Here is a 20,235-nt window from a genome sequence, read left to right on the forward strand (position 1 = left end):
ATGACCGTATTCACGTACCACAAATTTAATGACTCCTTTCAAGCAACTTTCGACTGATCCGACTTGTCAAATCATTTGGGGTGCAGTATCAGTGAACCCCCCCCCCCCCCAATTGTCGTTAATACCGACTCCTCACTCTTGTTATTGAGAGCATGGTTGGTGAGTGGAAGGACCCCGTGCGTACCTTCCTCCAGGAAGTCCAGCGAATGCCGAATCCACCTTGGCAAGAAAATTTCGATCACTGAGGACAGAGATTTTTCAACTCTAGAGTGTACCTCCATCCTGCTGTGTGGTCAGTTGAAACTAATGGATCAACTATGATGTTCTGTTCAGATGAAGCTTTGGGATGCCAACAAGTCGGAACATCGGCAACTTCTCATCATCAGCAGTAACCCAAACTCGCCCTCGAGGGTCATCAAGCCCAAGTGGAATTCCAACCACACAATCGCAAGACACGGTACCTGGTCATTCGCACGAACGCCCAGATGTTACCTTTTTGATCTCAAACAATGGACCTTCAGCGGCCGTCAAAAGTCTTTGTTCACCCCTGAGCCACCCGCCTCCCGTCCCGCTCGATGCCGCTCTTACCTTAGTTCCCTTCGCCCAAAATAACCACAATCCTAAGACCCCGAGTCAAAGGCGATGTAAAAACGCCCTTCAACCATGGGCAAGGATAAAGCCCTCTGGCGAGAACTTCCTTTCCCGAGAGAATGGTCTATTCAGCTGAATAACCTTCTCGCCCAAAACCGCAGAGCAGAGAGAGGCCCCTGGTCCTACCGCACCGACACTCATTTGACAACCCCTGACGGACAAAGAAACCAAACCAAACCAAACCACTCAGTCTCAAACTTGAGCCCGCAAAACACACTCCAGCAAAATGCAGCTCCCAACCAACCTCCTCACCCTCCTCCTCACCTCCACCTTCCTCTCCCTCATCACCGCCACCCCCATCGTCTCTCCCTCCGGCACCAACCCCGTCGACTCCTCCGTCCCCGCCGACGCCAACATCAACGTCCACGTCGACGACGACCCCAACGACCCGGCCATCGCCTTCTTCTCCTCCCTCCCCCCTCCCCGGCCCAAACGCTCTCCCAACCCATCCTCCCCCTCCGCCACCGGCCTCGTCAAATTCTCAAAGCGCGGCGGCAACAAAGACTTTTGCCGAGGCGGCGGCATCTTCAACAAGACCTCTGACGGGTCCCCCTGGGTGGACGACTGCAAGATCATCATCCAGAACATCTCGCCCAACGGCGGGACGTGGCACTACATGACGGGCACCCAGCGGACGCTGGTTTCACACAAATCTTGCGCGCTGGGGATTGAAAGTACGGATGGGGTGCCGAAGGCGCTGCAGACGCTGGTGGGCGATCTGGATATCACCGAGTGGATCCAGAAGAGCATTGACAGGTTTAGGTCGAGTGAGGAACAGGGGAAGGTGGGCAGTTATGGGGATACGCAGTGTATTAGCCAGACGTTTAAGGGGGATGAGTATAGTTTGAGGTGGGGGTTGTATCGGAATAAGGGGTACTAGGTGAATCTGGATTAGGGGGGGTTTGTGATATGGATAGAGGTTGTATGTAGAAGGGAAAGGGGAAGGGGAAGGGCCTTTGTGTTTGTGTTTGTGTAGGGGTAGGAGTCGGGACTTTGTTTCCTTTTGCCTTCGCTTTTTTTTTCCCTTCTTCTTCTCCTCCTTTGGACATTATACTCGCTATACTCGCTCGCATCATTGCCGTTATGGGTTTTCTTCTTCTACTCTTCTTCTCGGGAAGGGGCTGGGGTCTCTCTCTGCTTCATCCCTCTCGCATGCATGCTTAGCACACTGGAGTGTGTGGAATGCGCACGCCTTACTCCTGTCCTTCTGTTTTTGTAATTACCAAGAGTTGCTTGTCGCAAGCCGTCAAGGAAAATAACGAATATTCTTCTCCGATCTTTGTACTGAATGGAATACTACTTGGTCATGTTTACCGTCTCTGTCTTTCCCGTTCGTTGCCTATAATTTTGCGTTCAGAATCTAGTCACCAGACACACAAAGCACAGGCGCGCGCACCTGTAGGTATGAGATCCCCCTTTATTCTGTTGCTGTTAAGGAGAAACGTGGAAGTAAGAGAAAAAAACCCTCTGAACAGGAACATTCGGTGAATTCCACGGAAGGGTCCACTCACCCCTGCATGTACAGTAGGCACTATTCCGTGGCTCACTCTCTTGGGCCATGTCAGACTGACAGCTCGTGTGTGTAGAGATAAGGAAGATGTCCCCACGCCCCCACGCTCCCATGTTCCCATGTTCCCATGTTCCCATGTTCCCATGTTCCACTTGTGAGTTGAGATGTGGAAGTACATAGAAGCGAAGCAGAAATGAACCTTGTCTCAAATGAGGCTGGGTAGGCTAGATGGGTTGGTTGGGTACATGTATAATGCGCGCGATTTATGGTATGGTGAGAGATGTCAATGAGGTTGCATCCATCAAACGTTCAGACGTCTGTTTAGCAGATCTCGGATCGAGGCTCATTGGCGTCGTGACAGTGATGAATGCAGCAGAGACAGATGCAGGTACGTACGACGGGAAGTAACAGGTAACACGCCCCGGGCAGATGAGAATCCCTTACTTCCCTTTGGGTTAGGTTCTTATGTCTCGGTTGCCATGTGTGTTATCTTTCTGGAAGCCTTGGAAGCTTTGGAAGCTTTGGGAAACCTGAAAGTTGTATCACTCTCACACTCCCACTGAAACATGCCATTAGGAGGGTTGTATGAAGCATGATCGAAGATTAGAACCGTCGACGACGACCTCATTCTGGGAGTGTGTATGGGCTGACTGACCACTTGGACCACATGAACTCCCCACCTCCCTCCCCTTCAAGAGCAGATGGCATGACGAGCAACTACCCAGCAGTGTCTCAACTGTAGAGAAAAGGGGCAACAAGTCGGCGACCAGCTAGCGACCATCGAGCACTAGCACATAGTAGGCAACCAGACGAACCGACAACATCAAGCATGGCTAGGTATTCCTGGTCTACCAGTTTCCTAGCGTGGTGCTGTGTGCTAACGAATGGGCAACGGGACGAGTGGTCGGTCTGCAGAATAAGAGGGCTAGGGGGACATGTGAACAGTACATGAAGTGGTCCCTCCGTATATCTGATGGTGAAGCAATACTGAAGAACCAATATGGAATTGAATCCGACGACCAAGTGCTAAATGAAGTGAAGTGTCGACGCACATCAGCCCAATAATTGTTAGTGCCTCGTTAGCGCAGCGCAACCGGCTTCTGTTGTGACAGCACTTGCTGAGGTGTGTGGTCTTTGACCAAAGGGGCATTGGCACCGAACTGTCAACTTTTGCCTCGTTCAACCGACGCTGACGGTCTGGGCATTGGTGGTCCTTTGTTCTTGGTGATTTGGTGCTGGGAGTTGACATGATGAAGAGTGTCGAGATAATATCAAAGGTCTTGATATCAACATCAACTGTCGTCGACTTATGCTATCGGGCGACTCCGTAATTGTGGATTTCGAGCAGTTATCGTGATCCACCGAGTTCCACCGAGTCCACTCTCTCCAGGCGCCTAAGAACAAGCGCCCAGATAGGGTGATAGGAATCCATGTCGGCCCGTGATAAGCAAGAAGCTTGGAACTCTTGGTGTTTCTTGGAAAGAGTGCTGGGCAGTTCTTGGGCATTCCCCCGCATTTGAGCTTGTTCGCATTTGGAGAGCCCGGAGGTCCACTATCGTGGTTGAGCACCAGGTGTCCAGTGGAGTCCCAGGAGACCGGCCCACCGGGTTTCAAGCGGGTACAGGTGCCAAGGAGCAGCCAAGAGCCGCATGCAATGAAACCAGCCACATCTCGCCCCATCACGCCCCAGTCCGGAAGCTGTCAAGAAACACCAAGAGTCCAAGACTAGCCTAGACACTTGGCTTTTGCCCCGTCATCTTGGTCCTTGCCCCTTTGTTCCTTCCCTTCAACGGTGACGCCTCCCCAAAAACAAAGGACCTCAGTTGGACTTGCCAGTGCAAATCACAAAATACCCTCAACAATGTGGGGGAAGTTGCAATCTGCCGAGAACTGATCAGCACAGAAACAAAAGGACGCTACCAAGGCTGACTGCATGAAAGAGACACTTCCCCCTCTTACTACGCCACACATGTGAGGCATGCCAGGCACCTCAATCCCAACACATATTCACCGAGCTCGAGACCGAGCTGTCGGATCCCTCAGGTGCAACAAGATGAAGATGGTTCTCAAAAAGAAACGACAGTGATACTACACTGTTGCTTTCGTTAGCGCGGAACTTCACTAGGCACTCTGCCCAACTCAACCACCAATCCACCAAATTTCATGCAAAAAATTGCTATCAACCTGATGCGTCTCGAGAGCTTCAGATAGTCTCTCCAATTTTTTGCTTTGAATGTGCTTGTCGCGTGTTTTCCTGTCTTATTTTGCAGACCCCCGTCACAAGAATCGCGCTAACAAACGAACCAGTATTGAACTGTATCGTCATTCCGCTACAGTATCAACCCCTGAAAGTGCAACCCCCCCAAAGTGCAAACACATACAAACTGACCCGTTAAGTGCAAACTTTTCCGCGGCCCGGATTCGCACTTTTGTATGTAAGTGAGGTGCCAGTAAGTGCAAAAACCCCATTAAGTGCAAATTTTGCGAGCCATCCCCCATAGTGCCCGAATTATTTGCACTTTCAGGGGTTGATACTGTAGTCTCATCTGTTGGTGCTTCCTAGCACACGGTGGAGACGGACATGGTCTCTATTTGCGACCATCAGATGTGGATATCACGATGCTTAAGGGACTGGGGCACCAAGAGAGCCACGCGGGGGACCGGAGCCCAGTGGACTCCCTCCCACGCCTCGGACTCCATTCCCTTGTGAATCCACAGCATCTGGACCCGAGTCTCCTCCATATCTATTACCGGTTATCGCCTATCTCGGACTCCCTATCAAAGTCCTATTCAGCAGTGAACTCGATGATTGTAGTCGAACCACTCGTCCTTATTCACATACAACCTCCGTCGGTGTCTGGCTGTTTTACCCCAACATCACCACACTTTGCCCAGCCGGGTTGATCCCTGATGCAGTTCTAGTTCCCCCTCTCCCCCCATTCATCAGCTGGGCGAGCTTGGTTGATGAACTTCCGTTTTCGTCATTAGTAGTAACAAGTCTAACAAGTCAGTCTCACCCTCAAGCCTAGGCCCGTCCAGCCAGACGACTCTATTGGCTGCGGGCGGACAAAGATGTTCTAGCTGCCTTCCATGCTTCGACATCATCCTTGCCCCCCCAATACATAGGTCCCCCTTTGCCTCTCGCTTATTGCGCGTGTAGGAGTGCTTTTACACATTGTTATTTGTCCACAAATTGCAACCCAGCCGGGCCACAAGACAGATCCGTTGCGGATCACACTCCAACAACGGACATGGTGGACTGCCATGTGTTAGCCCAACCACCAAACCCCCGGCTATCTTGTTCAGACTTCGACGCTTTTCCCATCCGGGGCTACCGTCCGAGAGGCTTACCCAGTAACCCTCGCTCAAGCAGGGCTACCTCCGCAATCCAAGAAGCTTGGCTGCACTACCATCGCCGGGCTTACACACCCGCACGCCTGCCCTATCTTTCTACTAGTCTTTCCGCAGAGGCAAATCCTCCGCGCTGTCGCCTATCTGGCTCCTGATAGGACACCTCCCTTTGACCCCTATGTGATTTGATCCTACCTCTCCAGCCAGCCCGTTGGGTTACACATTCCCAGTCTCACCAAGCCGAGGGTGAAGTGGTTGTTGCTTGAGTTCTCGTGGCTCGGAGTACTTTATCCTCTCTTCTCCTCCCCCTCTTCTCCTCCCGCCGTCCGTCCGTCCCTCTTCCCTTTCTCTCTCCCCACCTCCCTCCAACCCATCACCCCCCCAAACCACCACCATGTCCGACATAGAAAAAGGCTCCCACGACAAGGAGACCCGTGTCGACGCGGCTCCCGCCTATGAGGCCGGCGTCGCCGAGGACCTCCCGCAGGAGGACTTCATGACGCGCAATGGTCTCAACCTGGCGTCCTTCAAGCCTCGCCGGTATCACACCGGTGACAGCACCGAGATCGAGCGCACCATGAAGTCCCGCCACCTGCACATGATTGCCATCGGCGGCTCCATCGGCGCCGGTTTCTTCGTCGGTTCCGGCAAGGCGCTGCACAATGGCGGGCCTGCTTCCCTGCTTATCGATTTCGCCATCATCGGTGTCATGATGTTCAACGTCGTGTACGCCCTTGGCGAGCTGGCCGTCATGTTCCCTGTCACCGGTGGTTTCTATACCTACTCTACTCGCTTCATCGATCCGTCCTGGGGTTTCGCCATGGGCTGGAACTATGTGTTTCAGTGGGCTATCGTCTTGCCTCTTGAACTTACTGTCTGCGGTTTCACGGTTGGGTACTGGAATCAGGAGATAAACGTCGGTAAGTGAAACATCCTCGTATTGGTTAATTATTGGAAAAAAAAAAGAACTTGAATACTAACTCACCGAACAGCCGTCTGGATCACAATCTTCCTCGTCGCCATCATCATAATCAACGTCTTCGGCACCCTCGGCTACGCCGAAGAAGAATTCTGGGCTTCGGCCTTCAAGCTCGGCGCCACCATCGTCTTCCTGATCATCTGCCTCGTCATGGTCCTCGGCGGCGGTCCCAAAGGCAGCCGCTACGACGAATACTCCGGCGCCAAGCTGTGGTACGCGTCCGGTGCTTTCGCCAACGGCTTCCGCGGTTTCTGCTCCTGCTTCGTCACCGCCGCCTTCGCCTTCTCCGGCACGGAACTCGTCGGTCTCGCCGCCGCCGAGGCCAAGAACCCCGTCAAGTCCCTCCCCGGCGCCATCAAGCAGGTGTTCTGGCGTATCACCCTCTTCTACATCCTCGGTCTCTTCTTCGTCGGCTTGCTCATCCCCTACGACGACGAGAACCTGTTGGGCGCTAACCCGTTCATCAACGTCAACGCCTCGCCCTTTGTGCTGGTCGGCAAGTACGCCAACCTCACCGGCTTCGACTCGTTCATGAACGTCGTCATCCTGGTCTCGGTCCTCTCCCTCGGCGTCTCGTGCGTCTACGGCGGCTCGCGCACGCTGGTCGCCTTGGCCCAGCAAGGGTATGCGCCCAAGATCTTTGCCTATGTCGATCGCTCCAACCGCCCGCTGTTCTCCGTGCTGGCTATCATTGCGTTCGGTCCCATTGCGTACGTCAGCTTGGCCGCTGCTGGCCCGACCGTCTTTGATTGGCTGCTTTCGCTTTCGGGTCTGGCGGCGCTGTTTACGTGGGGATCTATTTGCTTGAGCCATATCCGCTTCCGCAAGGCGTGGGCGCTCAAGGGCCACAGTGTGGATGAGATTCCTTTCCAGGCGGCTGGTGGTGTTTGGGGATCGTGGTTGGGGTTGGTGTTGGTTGTTTTGGTGTTGATTGCTCAGGTACATATGCCTCCCTCCCTTTTCTATCCCTCTCCTTCATTTTTTTTTCTTTTTTTCTTGTTTTTTTTTTCTTTCTTTCCTCGCTTCGCTCGATATATCCGTAACAGCTGCTAACAAATTGCAAACAGTTCTACGTAGCCATCTGCCCCCCCGGCGGCGGCTTCAACGACGCCAAGGGTTTCTTCGTGCAGTACCTCGCCCTCCCCGTCGTCATCGTCTTCTGGATCGGCGGCTTCATCTGGAAGGGCACGAGCTGGCTCCGCGCTGACCAGATCGATGTCGACACGGGCCGTCGCGTGCACGACTGGGACTCGATCAATGCGTACCGCGCCGAGTTGGCGGCTATGCCCGCTTGGAGGAGGTGGTTCCATAAGTTGTTTGTCTAAGCTGCTGCTGCTGCTGTTTTCCTAAGGGAAGCAGTTGATTTTTTTTGGCTTTTGTTTTGTTTTGGATACCCCTCCCTGCTTTATACCACTAGTGATTGAAGAGGGAGAGCACGGAGGGCTGGGGGTGAAAAGGGACGGAGAGTGATGAAAGGATGAAAATGACGAAGGATGATCAAACGTGATGCTAAAATGTTGATGTTAATGAACGTCGAATAATGAAGTGGAATACTCGGACCAAATGGTCAATGGTCTTGTGCGCTTCCGTTTTCCATGTCAAGCGCAATTAAAACTGACCGTCTTTCTGATGCGATTCAGCTGTACTGCGCCGTCACAGTCAGTCAGAGCGGGAGCAGGTTAACCTGATGCCCCAGCAATTGGACAACACAGTCGTTATGAAAGAAAGAAAGAACAAATATCGGAAGGAACCCAGGAGACAAGGTCGGGCGAGTCAGGCCAAACCCAAATCCCACGGGAAGGTACGTGTCGCAAGCCTGAGGCTTGGGGTGGAAGGAAGGGACGATCTGAGCTCCCCCGTCGTCTGCCGCAAACGACTTGCGCGTTCTGGCCTGCTTGATGGTTTTTGAAGTTTTCTATGCTCATATAATTTGGCTTGCTTCAAACCAGCCACCTCACGCATACCAAAGAAGCCGCTGAAGGGAGTTGATGAGGTAGAGGTAGTGTTGACGGGAGTTGTGATGATGGACGGGGATTGCCGGTAGTGAAGTGCTTGTTAAATCACTAACATCAGAAAGCCCAATATGCGTGGATAGCAAATAGTGTTGTATCTGACCTAGTGGCACTTTTAGCGCATCCTACAACGGCCTGAGCAGGCCCGTGACGCACAATGACCGATTGAAATGAAACAGTGGAGGGGAAAACTCATCGCGGACACTCGGCAGATCGAACCACTTCCCATCGCTTAAAGTGTAGAATCTCTTGTAAACTAATTTGTAAAAGTAGGGTAGGTTTATCTATGACAATCAATCCCTTCTTCATTCTCAGCTGGTTGAAGTAAGAGCAACTTAAATGTCAAGTGCCTGCTGTGGTCGAACAAGCTGAAACGCTTCAGTGGGTGGGCGCTGGAGTTATAGTGGGGTTTAGCGGGTGCCCGGCCAGTGAAGAGCGGTCGATTAGGTAGGTTGGACAACTCTTGTGCCCGTTATGACGGAATCTGATCCTCAAACACAAGAGACCGGCATCGTAGTCGTGTTCAACAATTGATTTTCTTTCTCACGAGCATCTATTTCTTTGCTTTCCATCTTTGGATGGCCTCCTCTGTCCTTCAATAGCTTCATCCCTGTTATCATTTTTTTCCCTCGTAGAGTCACAGTGTTAGTGCGACCGAACTTCTCAGCCTTGAACCTTCAAAACAAGATCAGGAACCTTCGTTTTCCAAGTAGTACGGCAACAAACATGCTAAATTGTTGAACTGGTAGCATAGCTAATGCCTCCATCTGTATACCGAGCACTATCCCGACGTTGAAGTGAGGCTGAATATCCACCCAGTTGATACTCGCTGCGCTCGCTGCGGTGTCCCAATTCGGAAACCACTGCGAACATTCGATGCATTCGATATGTCGATCCCCCAGATTTCACACGTGTGCTGGCCTAAAGATTCGACTGAACGAATGGAACAGATGGAAACGACTGCGCCGCATCACATTGGAGGTATCTCCGAACGCCAGCCGGTGTTATCGGTACATCATCTTGGTTACCGAACATGGAAAACTTACAGGTGTTCAGCCAAGGCTCCTCAGAAGCTTTTTGTCGGGGAGTGCGTGAAGCATATAGATGCAGAGCATATATATGACCAAAGTAGTCAATGTTTGACACGTTTCATGTTCCACTCTCTCGTCTGCTGGTTCTTTTCCAGCCTACCCCAAAAACCAACATCAACACCAGATACGAAACGCCAGAAAGAAAACCAACAAGCCAAAACAGATTCGATATGGGCATCTTTTGCCGTCTACGCCCCCGTCGACACAGACATTTACCTAGAGAGCAGACCATGCCTGCACCACTTCCCTTATACGAAGATGACGCCCTCGACAAGCAACACCACAACCTCTCAACACCAAACTCAGACCCCCAAGAGCCAAAGCAACAACCACGCTCCGGCACCGTATTATCCTCAACTTCACCCTCACCCTCAACCCCATCATCCATCTCAACCGCCACTCTCAACGCCCGATTCGCCACTTGCTTAGACCAGCTCGATCAGCTATTCGGCAGACACTCATCCCCTCCCACACGACGCCCACCATCTCGACTCCCAACATCCGAAACCGCCCCTCCCCCTCCCTACGCCCCGCTCTCCTCCTACACAGACCTCCCTCTCCCATCCTACTCGGAACTTCAAGATCTGGGGAGAGTTGTTTTCCCTCCACGCCCCACACCAAGAGAACCCCCGCCTTCTTTCGAAGCGGCAGAAATCCAGGAACACGAGGAGGACCATGGGACGGAACCGTTTTTGTGGCCGGGGTGCGAGTACTGTCGGGTGTATGCTTTGTGGGTTTGTTATTGGAGGGGGGTTGGGGAGGTTAGGGGGTGAGTGGGTGAGTGGGGGAAAGGCTGCATGCAGTTGGAAGTTAGGGTGCTACAGGGAGCTGGGAGGTGGAAGAGGTGAAAGAAGAGTGACGCTTTGAATGGGGAGTATACCTAGGGATAGGGGTGTAGGTAGATGGTGTATACCTTGGGGAATCCATGATTTGGGATCGGATACCGGGTTGAGCTGGAGGAGCTGGGATGGGGAACAGCTATTCAGCATGGAGATGTTATATTTTCATTCCAACCTTTGGACTGTTTCTGCCAGTTAGAAATCACTCAAAACCTCCCTCGTTATCTTGTTGCTTTCTTCGGTGTTTGTGGTTGGTTACCCCGTCGACTCTTTTGATTCCGGGCACGGGCTCCTCCTCCTCCTCCTGCTCCAGCGTTCAACTGCGTCCACCGCTAAACGTGTTTCACAAGGTTCGCACCATCCATAGCCCCGTCTGTCGCGCCACCCAATATGTACATCCTGTCCAATTGTCTTCCTCAACCATCTATTGATGGTCCGGGTCTTGTGAAGATCTAACTCCATAACCTTGTTACACAATGCACACCCTTCTCGGTCCTTCACATCCATCATCACGGTGTTTGTTTCTTCGAAAACCGTCTTGGCTGATTTGGTATAGTCCGGGATAATTTGAGCAAGGCCGGTGCGGGTTTCCTTCGATATGGAAAGTACCGCGTAGATATAATCTCTTGGATCGCTGGCCATGACTTGGGTATCGGCGCAAGCATAAAGCCAGTCAAATATAGTGTTGTTGAACGTATATTCCAGTAGCTCTCTCCTCGTTTCCCGCACGGAGGTCCAGTACGCAATATTGCCTGGTACGAGCCCGGATGGAGATTCAAGTGTTGACTTGAAAACGACCGGGAAACAGATATCAAGTGCACGCTCAGTGATGGACCTGGAACCGCACATGAAAACGAGTCTCTTCGCTAGGACTATTTCCTGGATGATCCATATCCTTTTCCAGTAGGGGCGATTGCACCAGGCAAGAATGGCTCTCTTTGCACGGTTATTTTTAAAGATCTGGATTGGTTAAGGTCCCTGGGGGCGTGGAGTTGAGGATATCTATCGCATGGTCGCTGTCGTTTGCCATCGGTCCAGTCCATGCAAAGACCTCCTCCGCACTTGAGAAGATCTCCCTCATCTTCTGGACTTGCTGGCTTTTCTCGGCGCCGTCGTTTTGGTTGATGCATAGTGCATCGACCCAAAGAAGTAAGAAGCCAAGATGATGGATGACTGAACTGGTCTGTTTGAGGCAGTCAAACAGATTTTTGCGGATCCTGACCATGTGACCGTCAATGGTGATATTTGGGTCGTCATCACTGGGTAATCCCCATTCGTACGACAGTGCCTTGTAGGGGATTTTGCCTAGCTCAGAATGTTGGAGGGTGTAGGCGACCTCTTCCCCGGAGTCTGGTTTGATCAAGAGAAGACGGATGAAATTTTCATGCTCGAGCGGTCGGTACGGGTATTGTTCGCCATTTATTTGGTCAGGGTCTGCACTGCTACTGCAATTGTTAGCTCTCGGTTCGTGTGAAGGAAGACCAGACTACATACCATGCCTGAGCAGCCCTTCCGACCTCGTTGGCTTCCATCACAGCTTCGCGTCTGATCCGTGGATACCGGATTGGACTGAGTTGAGTAAGTGATCAATAAGAGAACTGATTGAGCGAAGACGTATCGTTGACCTCTTGATGCCTTCGTATGATCACTGTGGTCGACAGCTCAAGCAGTTATCCTCAAAACAGCAATCGATCGAATAAAGGCCCAACAGCCCAACCAACTATTATATCCGCTTTGTTAGAGGCTCCTTCCCCAGCCACACCTGGAAGCCAGTGCTGCATGACGTGGCGTCAAGCCGACTGAGGCGAAAAGGGAACCAATAATAGGGAGAACGCTTGATTGGCGGCTTGGTTGAGAAGAGAGGAATGGCTCGTGTTAGAATTGGCACCACTGAACCAACCAGCATAATTGGAGCCCTAGCTGAGTCGGAGTAGTGGCCAGTGTGGCAACCATTTATTCTGACAGCTAGCCAGACCATGTCTCAAGACTACCAGAATGAGAAACCGGGGTGGGATGGACCTTCCACGCGTTACACAACGTGAGGCTGTGGTTGTCGGCAAACGGTGGTTGAGGCGGAATTCTTCCAGTGTTCGTTGAAGAATGTAGATACCTGCTACCACATTGCTGAATTATCGTTCGCTAGTATCGCTGAGCATGTCGCAGACTGCTGAGCGACGTTCCCCCAGAGCCTTGTCCGAAAGACCCCAATTCCACACGGTCTCTTGCTTTCCTATCTCCATCATCAGGCCCATTTCTGACCTCGAGCCGACAAGAGCCTAGCATCGGATGACAGTGTAGACTTCGAGTCTCGAGGTAACAGTCGTCCATGCACTTTCACAGTCGAATAATGTCGAGCATCCCCAGTGATCTCCATCGTTCCCGTGTGTAAGGATCTCAGCACTGTGGCCCCGTGCTCGTTGTCCAACCCGGATCTCTTAACAAACCAGTCCTCCAAGTCGTCATCCAAGATACCCATTTTCTTAGCGAGCCCTCTAAAGTGAGATCCAACAGGATGGCGGTACAGATCACCGCGATGCCCCAGACGGCGCAACTCCAAAGGAACAGCGTTGCTGCTCGCCAATAACTCCATGGTCTCGCAAAAGACCGCTCGAACTGGTTTGTCGTAATCCGGTATTATTATGAGGAGTCCATTGGCGCAGTCCCAGGAAACTGACAAAAAACGTATATGTAATCCCGCGGCTCCATGGCTTCGACGTCCTCCTGGGAGCAGACCGACAGGAATCGGTTCAGGTCGTTGAACCAATGGAACCCAAAGAACTTTGTGTGAATATGCCAAATCGCCGGGGTTTTCTTGATCAGCTCCGCGTATCCCGAAGCAGAAAGCTTTTGCGAAACCTTGATGGCATTGAGACCGACATGCAGCTCATCATCTGTGATGACTTTGGAGCCACATAGAGCGATATACTTCCGCGCCAGAAACAACTCCTGAAGGATCCATAGAGGTACTCTCTTCCAGTATGAGCGCTTGAATAAGAGCAGAATGGCATCCCTTGTACGAGAGTCGAAGCTTGCCGTTGTTGACTCCAAGACGATCTGTAACCCTGGAACCCCGAAGAGAGGCCTGAGCAGCTTGAGATTTTCGATGGCCTGGTCGCTGCCGTCGGCAGCTAATCCGAGCCAGGAGATGACTAGGTCCGCGTTGGACTATGTCTTACCCATCATCTGGACCTGTGGCCTCTTCTCCACGTTGTCGTTCTGGCTGATACATAGCGCATCCACCCAGAGGTAAAAGGGACCCAACCCCAAGTCGACTTCCATGCCCATGATTTGGCTGAGAGCCTCATACAGATTTCTCCGGATTTTCACCGCATGGCCGTCGATAGTAATCACTGGTTCATCCTCGGCAGCCGATCCCCACTCGTATGGTAGTGCTTTGTAGGCATATTTGTGGGCGACGTTACCGAGCCGGTCCTCCTGAAAAGCAAAGGCCAAGTCTACCTTGCCTGGCGTGACGAGTAGAAGGCGGATGGAACTCTCATGCTCGAGTGGCCTACATGGGTATACTGTGTCGATGGATTCGGCATCACTAGCACAGCCATTGCCGTTAGCTGACGGTTTTAGAAGGAAGTGCAATATAGCAACACGAAAGGTACGATGATTCCGAAGATGTATTCCTCTTCTTGTGTTTCCTGAGCATGTGCCTTTGGATCCATTCCATTTCGACGAGTTTTTCGTATGTGACAGGACTCAGGAGGCAGTTGATGAAGGTAAAAGGATGCTGGGGCAAAGAGGTATTGGGGACCGGGTAACATAGATGTAGGTCGGCAAGATCTGGTTACTTCCATTGTCGCTATCATCTTCTTTCGTGGCGTTTAGTGTGTCGAGTAAGCACATCAGCACCTCAAACCAGCCATCACCCTGAACAATAGCGGTGCTCGCCAATAAGCTCAATGGCCGAACCCGCGGTGATTCTGATGTCCGCGTCCGTAGACTAGTCCTTGCTTCCCCAGCCTCCCAGCCACCTGTGGCTTACCAACGCAACGCTAACATCGGTCCTCCGCCGAGCACCGAGGGCTCAAAACACCGGGTCTGTTAGCTCCGGATGCGTATCGCTCTCCTTCGAGTATCGTGATTTCCTTGTCAGAGTCAGAGATGTCTAAACTCAAAGAGCCAAAATTCGGTATCACTCTTCGAGTCCTTTGCAGCGTCATTTCTCCTCATAACCTCCGAGTTCAACAGAGTCTCAGCTTCCTCGCATGAAAGGCCCATTTTGTGCGAAAGTTTCAGCAACCAGTCTGTATTCCACGTTGTAGGGACTTCCACGAATGACTGTAAAAGCTGACAGTAAACTTCCGCAATTGGCTTGTCGTAATCCACTTCGATCTTGGTCTTATCGATTCTGGTGAAGTCGTCACAAGATATGGAGAGTAGCGCATAAAGATAATCATGCGGGACGGTAGCTTGAAAATTGGCGATAATAGAACGACGTAGCCATCGAAATAACGTGTAGAAATTTGCACCGTAATATCGCTTTGAAAGAACTATTTCGTATGCCACGCTCAGCATGATCTTATCTCGGCTCTTCGGGGCATTTGAGAGGAGACGAGTTAAATCGGCCAGAGCTTGGTCAAGTGACTCCGATGTGATGGACCCAGAACCACACATGACAACGTAGTTTTGGGCCAGGAATATTTCTTGTTGTATCCAGATTCGGCGCCAGTAAGTGCGTTCACAAAGTGACACAATTGTAGCTTCCAGATTGTCAGTAAGGCCGCCTGTTGCCACGAATTGGGACAGCCGTTCGGATGGCATGCTCAATATTCTCAGCGCATCGTCGCTACCATCTCTGGGCAAACCTATCCAGGCAAACACCAGTTTGGCAGAGCTGAAGATGGTACCCATCATCCCTACTTGGAAGCTCTTCTCCGATATGTCGCTTTGATTGATGCAAAGGGCATCAATCCACAGTCGAGGTGGGTCATGTTTCGCCCAGAAACAGTTATCCTCCAGATTCGTCCATGGGCATAATGCTTCCTTATGGCGCCTGTAGCCACATACTCGAGGGTGGTGGCTGAGCTTCTGGCTACGAGCCAAGGCTTTCTTCACTCTCTTTATACGTTTCCGAGCATGTACGACGGGGCCACGACGGCGATCCCCCGGGAAGGATGTAACGGAAACACCCCGGTCTTCTAGCGCCCACTCATCCACGACCGTGGTTCCAGGGCGGTGTGGACACTCAAATTTACCACGTTGTCTTAGATAACGTGAATAGTGTTTGAAGATCTGCCGTATAGCCTCGTGAAGATTCTTCCGGACCTGAACTGGGCGGTTATTGATAAGGATTATCGGATCATCCGGCTCCGATTGGCCCCATTCGTAAGATAGAGCAATATACTCCTCGGATGTTGATGAACGATGCATTTCCAGCGACAACGCCTCGGATGTATGCGAACTGGGTTCCCCGAGTGTCAATATACGGATGGCGTCCCCATCCTCTTCTTTGAGAGGGCGAATCGCAGGGGGAAGTTGGTCTTCGTCTTGGTCTGCACGGATTCTGGTTGTTTGTCAGTTGACAATGAACAAGCCCTTGACGGGAACAAAGATGGGTTCCTTTTTGATGGCAATAATACCAATGCCTGGGATGTAAAACGAAGTCATTCCGAATGTACGTGTAGTAGGTGAGGGGAGGCATATTTAAAAGCTTCCGATATCGGTTGTTGTTCGTACTCAAGACTATTGCAGGCAGCCGACTATTTACGACGTCTCTAGATTCGAATTGTCCCCGTTGTCAAACAACGGCGTGGAAGATCTCGGTCCTGTGGCTTTAACTGAGATATTTGTCAGAACGAGCTCCACGTAACAAGCCCATCAAAGCAGCCAACGGAAAGTACAACAGGATGAGCGAGAACGTACTCCACGACGGTCTTCAAGACGGCTTTGGCTTTCAAAAGTAGCACCTGAGCTTCCATATGGTAGAATAATAACAACTAGTCCTCGTAAATTTTACGCGTGGATATCGGGCGTGGGTCATGACCTCCGGGTGGTGTTGTTGATGCAGGAAGCTGGGAAGCATGGTATGGCGCAGAGTGTTGGGCACCAAGACCACCCGATGTGCTCGTGCTCTCCATTGTGATTCTAGCCGCTTCTTGCTAAGCCGAGCTTACTAGGCCGCCGTTTCGGCCATCTGCAGGACAAGTGCGAGTAACTCGCATGGACAACAAGTGGAGAGGTCTCCTCCAGGTGCACATTGCCTTTGAGACATTAACCGGTCACACGGTTTCACAGCGTACTCAGCCACGTTAGACAGCAATCAACGTCACCGCTCATTGAAGTTAGACCCAGGAGGCCATGACTTCCCATTCAGCCGAGGGTGTATCGTATACCGATACAAGTTGCAGTTGGTGATGGTGTTTGGGTTGAACGGTGGACAATCTGTAGCCTTGCTGAGGGAATTTCAAGGCTGGGTAGTAGCAAGATGCGCCGACTTGATGGCAAAACAAAGCTCAGTACCTGGCTGCCCGAGACTTCAGCGTCATATATAGAAGACCTGGACGGCATTCCTCAGGGCTGTATCAGTGACAGTCAAATGTGGCTGGCTGACGGGCCCGACTACCGACCCAGGCTAACAAAGTATGATTGCAACATGCGTGATGGCCGTGTCCATTCGTGGTGGAGATAGCTAGCCGGACAACGAAGTCATTGAACGGCTGAACTCCGAAGCGATGACGGTTAGGCCACAGCTTCCTTGGACATATGTGTGCGTGATTCGCCGAGTGACACAGCAGCCGTCGATGGTCTTCAGCTCAACAAAGAGCAAGACTCGGCCAATTGTTGAGAGTAGAAGGGTAATCTGCCGTGATTGCATGATTCTCCGTTTGGTTTCCTTTCGATGTGTCGATCTACGGCGTCTCCCCAAGATTGAAGTGGGTAATCAAAACGATATCTGCGAGAAGAGCTAGTCAGTAAGGGTTGTTCAATTGGAATTCAAGAAGCCCACTCAGATTCGGGAAGGCGACAAATCAGTCCCAAGTCGAAGAGGGTTGCTCGCCATCCTTCCTGTTCATACCGAGCGGAGAGATATCAAGAGACGTCCAACATTGCTCTGATGGAAGTCGGGCTGATACAGGGACTGGGATCCATTGTGGGATGTGGAAGCCGATTGTAACTTTCGTGTTGTCGGATCGAGGTTGATGGATCCAGGGGTGATGATTGTCTTGAAGAGTTAACCGTGGGTGTGTGGTTTGGTGAGATCTGTGCTGGCACGCAACACCCACTCTCTTGCATATGGGCGGGCTCGTGCAAGTACGAAGTTTTGGAGCGGATGCAAGACTCGCCTGCCGGTTTGTGCATCGCTTCCAGGTTTGCTTAAGTAGGTAGGTACGCCCTGGCATCTGTCACGGTCGTGACGGAAATCCTCCGGGAAGTCGCTCCTTCCCATCTTCAACCGAACTGAACTGCGTTGCAATGATGATGGATTTTTCTGACTGGATATCCGACTTGGTGAACTGGAAAGAGCGAGAACAGCTGATACGATACAACAACACAGGAATGACAAGGTATTTGGTACTGACATACAGGATTGACATACAGGATAGAAACTCATTATACATTGTAATTACAGACGAACATGACATCCCAATCCTAGAATTAGGCAATCAACCTCAAGAACAAGAAACAACTTTCCAATCGTAAACTCATCATCATGAGAGGACGAAGCAAATTGGCACAAAAAAAAGTGCCTAATCAGAACTCCCCACCCGCTTCCTACATCCTCAACCAAAACACCCCGAAAACTCCATCCTCCATGTCCATATCCTTCTCCTTGAACCAAGTCCATCCCTCCCCATCCCCATCCCCATCCCCCCTACTCATCATCAACATACTGACAATGATGAGCAACCAAAACCCAATCCGCCCCCGCCGTCTGCCTCCAACTGGAACTCACACTAGCAACCACCTCCCTCGTCCCCTTCCCCTTTCCATCAACCCTATACAAACTAACCTTATAAACCAGCGCCACCGCCATCAAATCAATCTCCACCACCAACGGATCGCCATGGAACCTGAATCCCGCCCACGGTTCCGCCTCCTCAAACACCTCCAACAAATTCGGCTCTGAATTTTTGCTTAGGGGTGTAGAATAAGGATGGGAGGACAAAAGAGGGTTGATGAGAATACAGTCCTCGGCCATGTACTCGGGCGCGGCGGAGGGGTCGTCGCAGAGGCAGCGCCAGAATAAGGTCTCGATTTCCTTGGCGGCGTGGTGGTTGCGCTTGGAAATGGTGTCGAGGCGGGAGCCGCCGTTGGGCTTTTTGAGGTCGGCGTTGCCGAGGGTGGTGGTGGTTTTGGAGGAGGAGTCGGTTGTTAGGCCCATGACTGTGGGCATGTTGGTTTTTGTTGTTGTTGAGTTTGGGAGTGTGTGGGTTGGTTGATTTGATGTGGTGATGTTCAGGTTGTATGTAGTTGTTGTAGTTGGTGGTTGGTTGGTTGTGGTTGGTTGTCTTGGTGTGTAAGTGCCGTTAAGGATTTGTATCCTCTCTCCCGCTTATGTACTAACAGCTTGCTCTTTTCGCTATTGCTCGCTTGATTTCAACCTTGGGAAAAAAAACAAAGAAACAAAAAACTCAAAAGACCCTGAAAGGAAGAAAGATCCCAAATATGTTATCCCACACGTGAATCCATCTTCAAAAGCAAAAACAAGGAATCCGCACAATGATGTTTCTTGTTCATGCTGCTGCTGAAACGATAAAATTCACCAATGAGGTTTCATGCGCATCCCGATAAGTCGGATAAGATGGATGTCATACCTTGACGTCACCGACCTGCGCTCATCACCCACTCCATGAGATGGGCTGATAGGGCCAAGCAAGGTCCACACCACTTTTTGCGCATCTCTTTCCCTGTCGAGGAGTTTGGAACATCCAAGATCTCAGCACAAGGGTCGTGGAAGAAAGGAAAAAAGGAAAAAAAAAGGACCCCTGGGTGATGAAATACGCAGAAACCCGTTGGTCGATGACACGATGGCACGATGGCACGATGACACGATGACACGAGATACTAGTTCTAGTCATGCAGGGCACCCGCCACCCAAGGGCTTCTAGATGTCGCATACCTCTACATACATAATCCGTCCCTCGCGGCATTAGTTCACCCGTCTCGCCCGTTTCGGAGAATATCAAGGAACAAACAAGGAACAAGGCAAGATCCCTCGGAGGGGTAAGGTAAGCAACACGAGCCTTGCCTTGCCTTGCCTTACCTTACCTTGTCTTGGACCCTTCTACCCTTCAGTTCAACTTTCACAACCCATCCCATCTCGCCGCATCTCGTAGTGGTGTCTTGGCTTCCCACCCACCACCACTACAGAAACAGGTTCTCGCTTCCACAGTTCCACAGTTGCGCTCGCTGCTGCGTATGGCTTATAGCAAAATTATTTTGACTTCGGTACTATAGCTTCGGTTCCTATAGCTTTTTTATACTAATGCTCTGCTCTAGCAATATGTGCTTGTACGAATGAATTGGTAATAATGAGGATACGAAAAAGGCAACGTGATCCTTTGCTTTGTGTGAAAACAGAAGAGATCTTATCTTATCTTTTGCTTGATCTTGACAAACGAAACCAACTCAAACTCACAACTGAAATGACTTTCCTCCCATTTGTTGCTTTGCCTTTCCTTCACCTTGATTCCCTTTTGTTAAGTACCCTTTACGGCTCTGTGTCCTTGTACCCATCCCATCGCTGTGTACGTCCATCACGTTCGCTTTCTCGAGAGCTCAAAAGCTGAATGAATACCGCCACCAAACCACTGAAACCACCGCATCTTGCATCGCATCATTAGTTGAC

The 20,235-nt window shown here is 51.2% G+C and overlaps 6 protein-coding genes across 6 annotated transcripts; 3 read left to right on the forward strand and 3 right to left on the reverse strand.

The window, feature by feature from the left end:
- Nucleotides 1-877: 877 nt before the first annotated feature.
- On the forward strand, nucleotides 878-1,531 carry B0H65DRAFT_425448 (putative necrosis-inducing factor-domain-containing protein; the record flags this gene model as incomplete). The annotated part of the gene is made up of 1 exon (XM_062824575.1): nucleotides 878-1,531. One exon carries the CDS (start codon nucleotides 878-880, stop codon nucleotides 1,529-1,531), a length of 654 nt encoding a protein of 217 aa, XP_062681283.1.
- A 4,375-nt stretch (nucleotides 1,532-5,906) lies between these two features.
- Nucleotides 5,907-7,816, forward strand: B0H65DRAFT_508525 (amino acid permease/ SLC12A domain-containing protein; the record flags this gene model as incomplete). The annotated part of the gene is made up of 3 exons (XM_062828231.1): nucleotides 5,907-6,432; nucleotides 6,505-7,430; nucleotides 7,559-7,816. The coding sequence occupies 3 exons, from the start codon at nucleotides 5,907-5,909 to the stop codon at nucleotides 7,814-7,816; spliced, it is 1,710 nt and encodes a 569-aa protein (XP_062681284.1).
- A 1,565-nt stretch (nucleotides 7,817-9,381) lies between these two features.
- B0H65DRAFT_182359 (uncharacterized protein) lies at nucleotides 9,382-10,528 on the forward strand. Its single transcript, XM_062821524.1, has one exon. It carries the CDS (start codon nucleotides 9,639-9,641, stop codon nucleotides 10,365-10,367), a length of 729 nt encoding a protein of 242 aa, XP_062681285.1. The 5' UTR covers nucleotides 9,382-9,638; the 3' UTR covers nucleotides 10,368-10,528.
- Nucleotides 10,529-11,385: 857 nt separating this feature from the next.
- Nucleotides 11,386-14,112, reverse strand: B0H65DRAFT_548458 (heterokaryon incompatibility protein-domain-containing protein; the record flags this gene model as incomplete). Its single annotated transcript, XM_062829583.1, has 6 exons — nucleotides 11,386-11,875; nucleotides 11,928-12,002; nucleotides 12,878-13,046; nucleotides 13,109-13,561; nucleotides 13,610-13,980; nucleotides 14,048-14,112. 6 exons carry the CDS (start codon nucleotides 14,110-14,112, stop codon nucleotides 11,386-11,388), a joined length of 1,623 nt encoding a protein of 540 aa, XP_062681286.1.
- Nucleotides 14,113-14,467: 355 nt separating this feature from the next.
- On the reverse strand, nucleotides 14,468-16,086 carry B0H65DRAFT_557777 (heterokaryon incompatibility protein-domain-containing protein; the record flags this gene model as incomplete). The annotated part of the gene is made up of 2 exons (XM_062830085.1): nucleotides 14,468-15,948; nucleotides 16,064-16,086. The coding sequence occupies 2 exons, from the start codon at nucleotides 16,084-16,086 to the stop codon at nucleotides 14,541-14,543; spliced, it is 1,431 nt and encodes a 476-aa protein (XP_062681287.1). The 3' UTR covers nucleotides 14,468-14,540.
- A 1,780-nt stretch (nucleotides 16,087-17,866) lies between these two features.
- B0H65DRAFT_523847 (uncharacterized protein) lies at nucleotides 17,867-18,780 on the reverse strand (the record flags this gene model as incomplete). Its single annotated transcript, XM_062828805.1, has 2 exons — nucleotides 17,867-18,369; nucleotides 18,406-18,780. 2 exons carry the CDS (start codon nucleotides 18,778-18,780, stop codon nucleotides 18,259-18,261), a joined length of 486 nt encoding a protein of 161 aa, XP_062681288.1. The 3' UTR covers nucleotides 17,867-18,258.
- Nucleotides 18,781-20,235: the final 1,455 nt, after the last annotated feature.

Source organism: Neurospora tetraspora, assembly GCF_033439725.1.
Source record: "Neurospora tetraspora strain CBS 560.94 chromosome Unknown B0H65scaffold_4, whole genome shotgun sequence".
NCBI lineage: Eukaryota > Fungi > Ascomycota > Sordariomycetes > Sordariales > Sordariaceae > Neurospora > Neurospora tetraspora.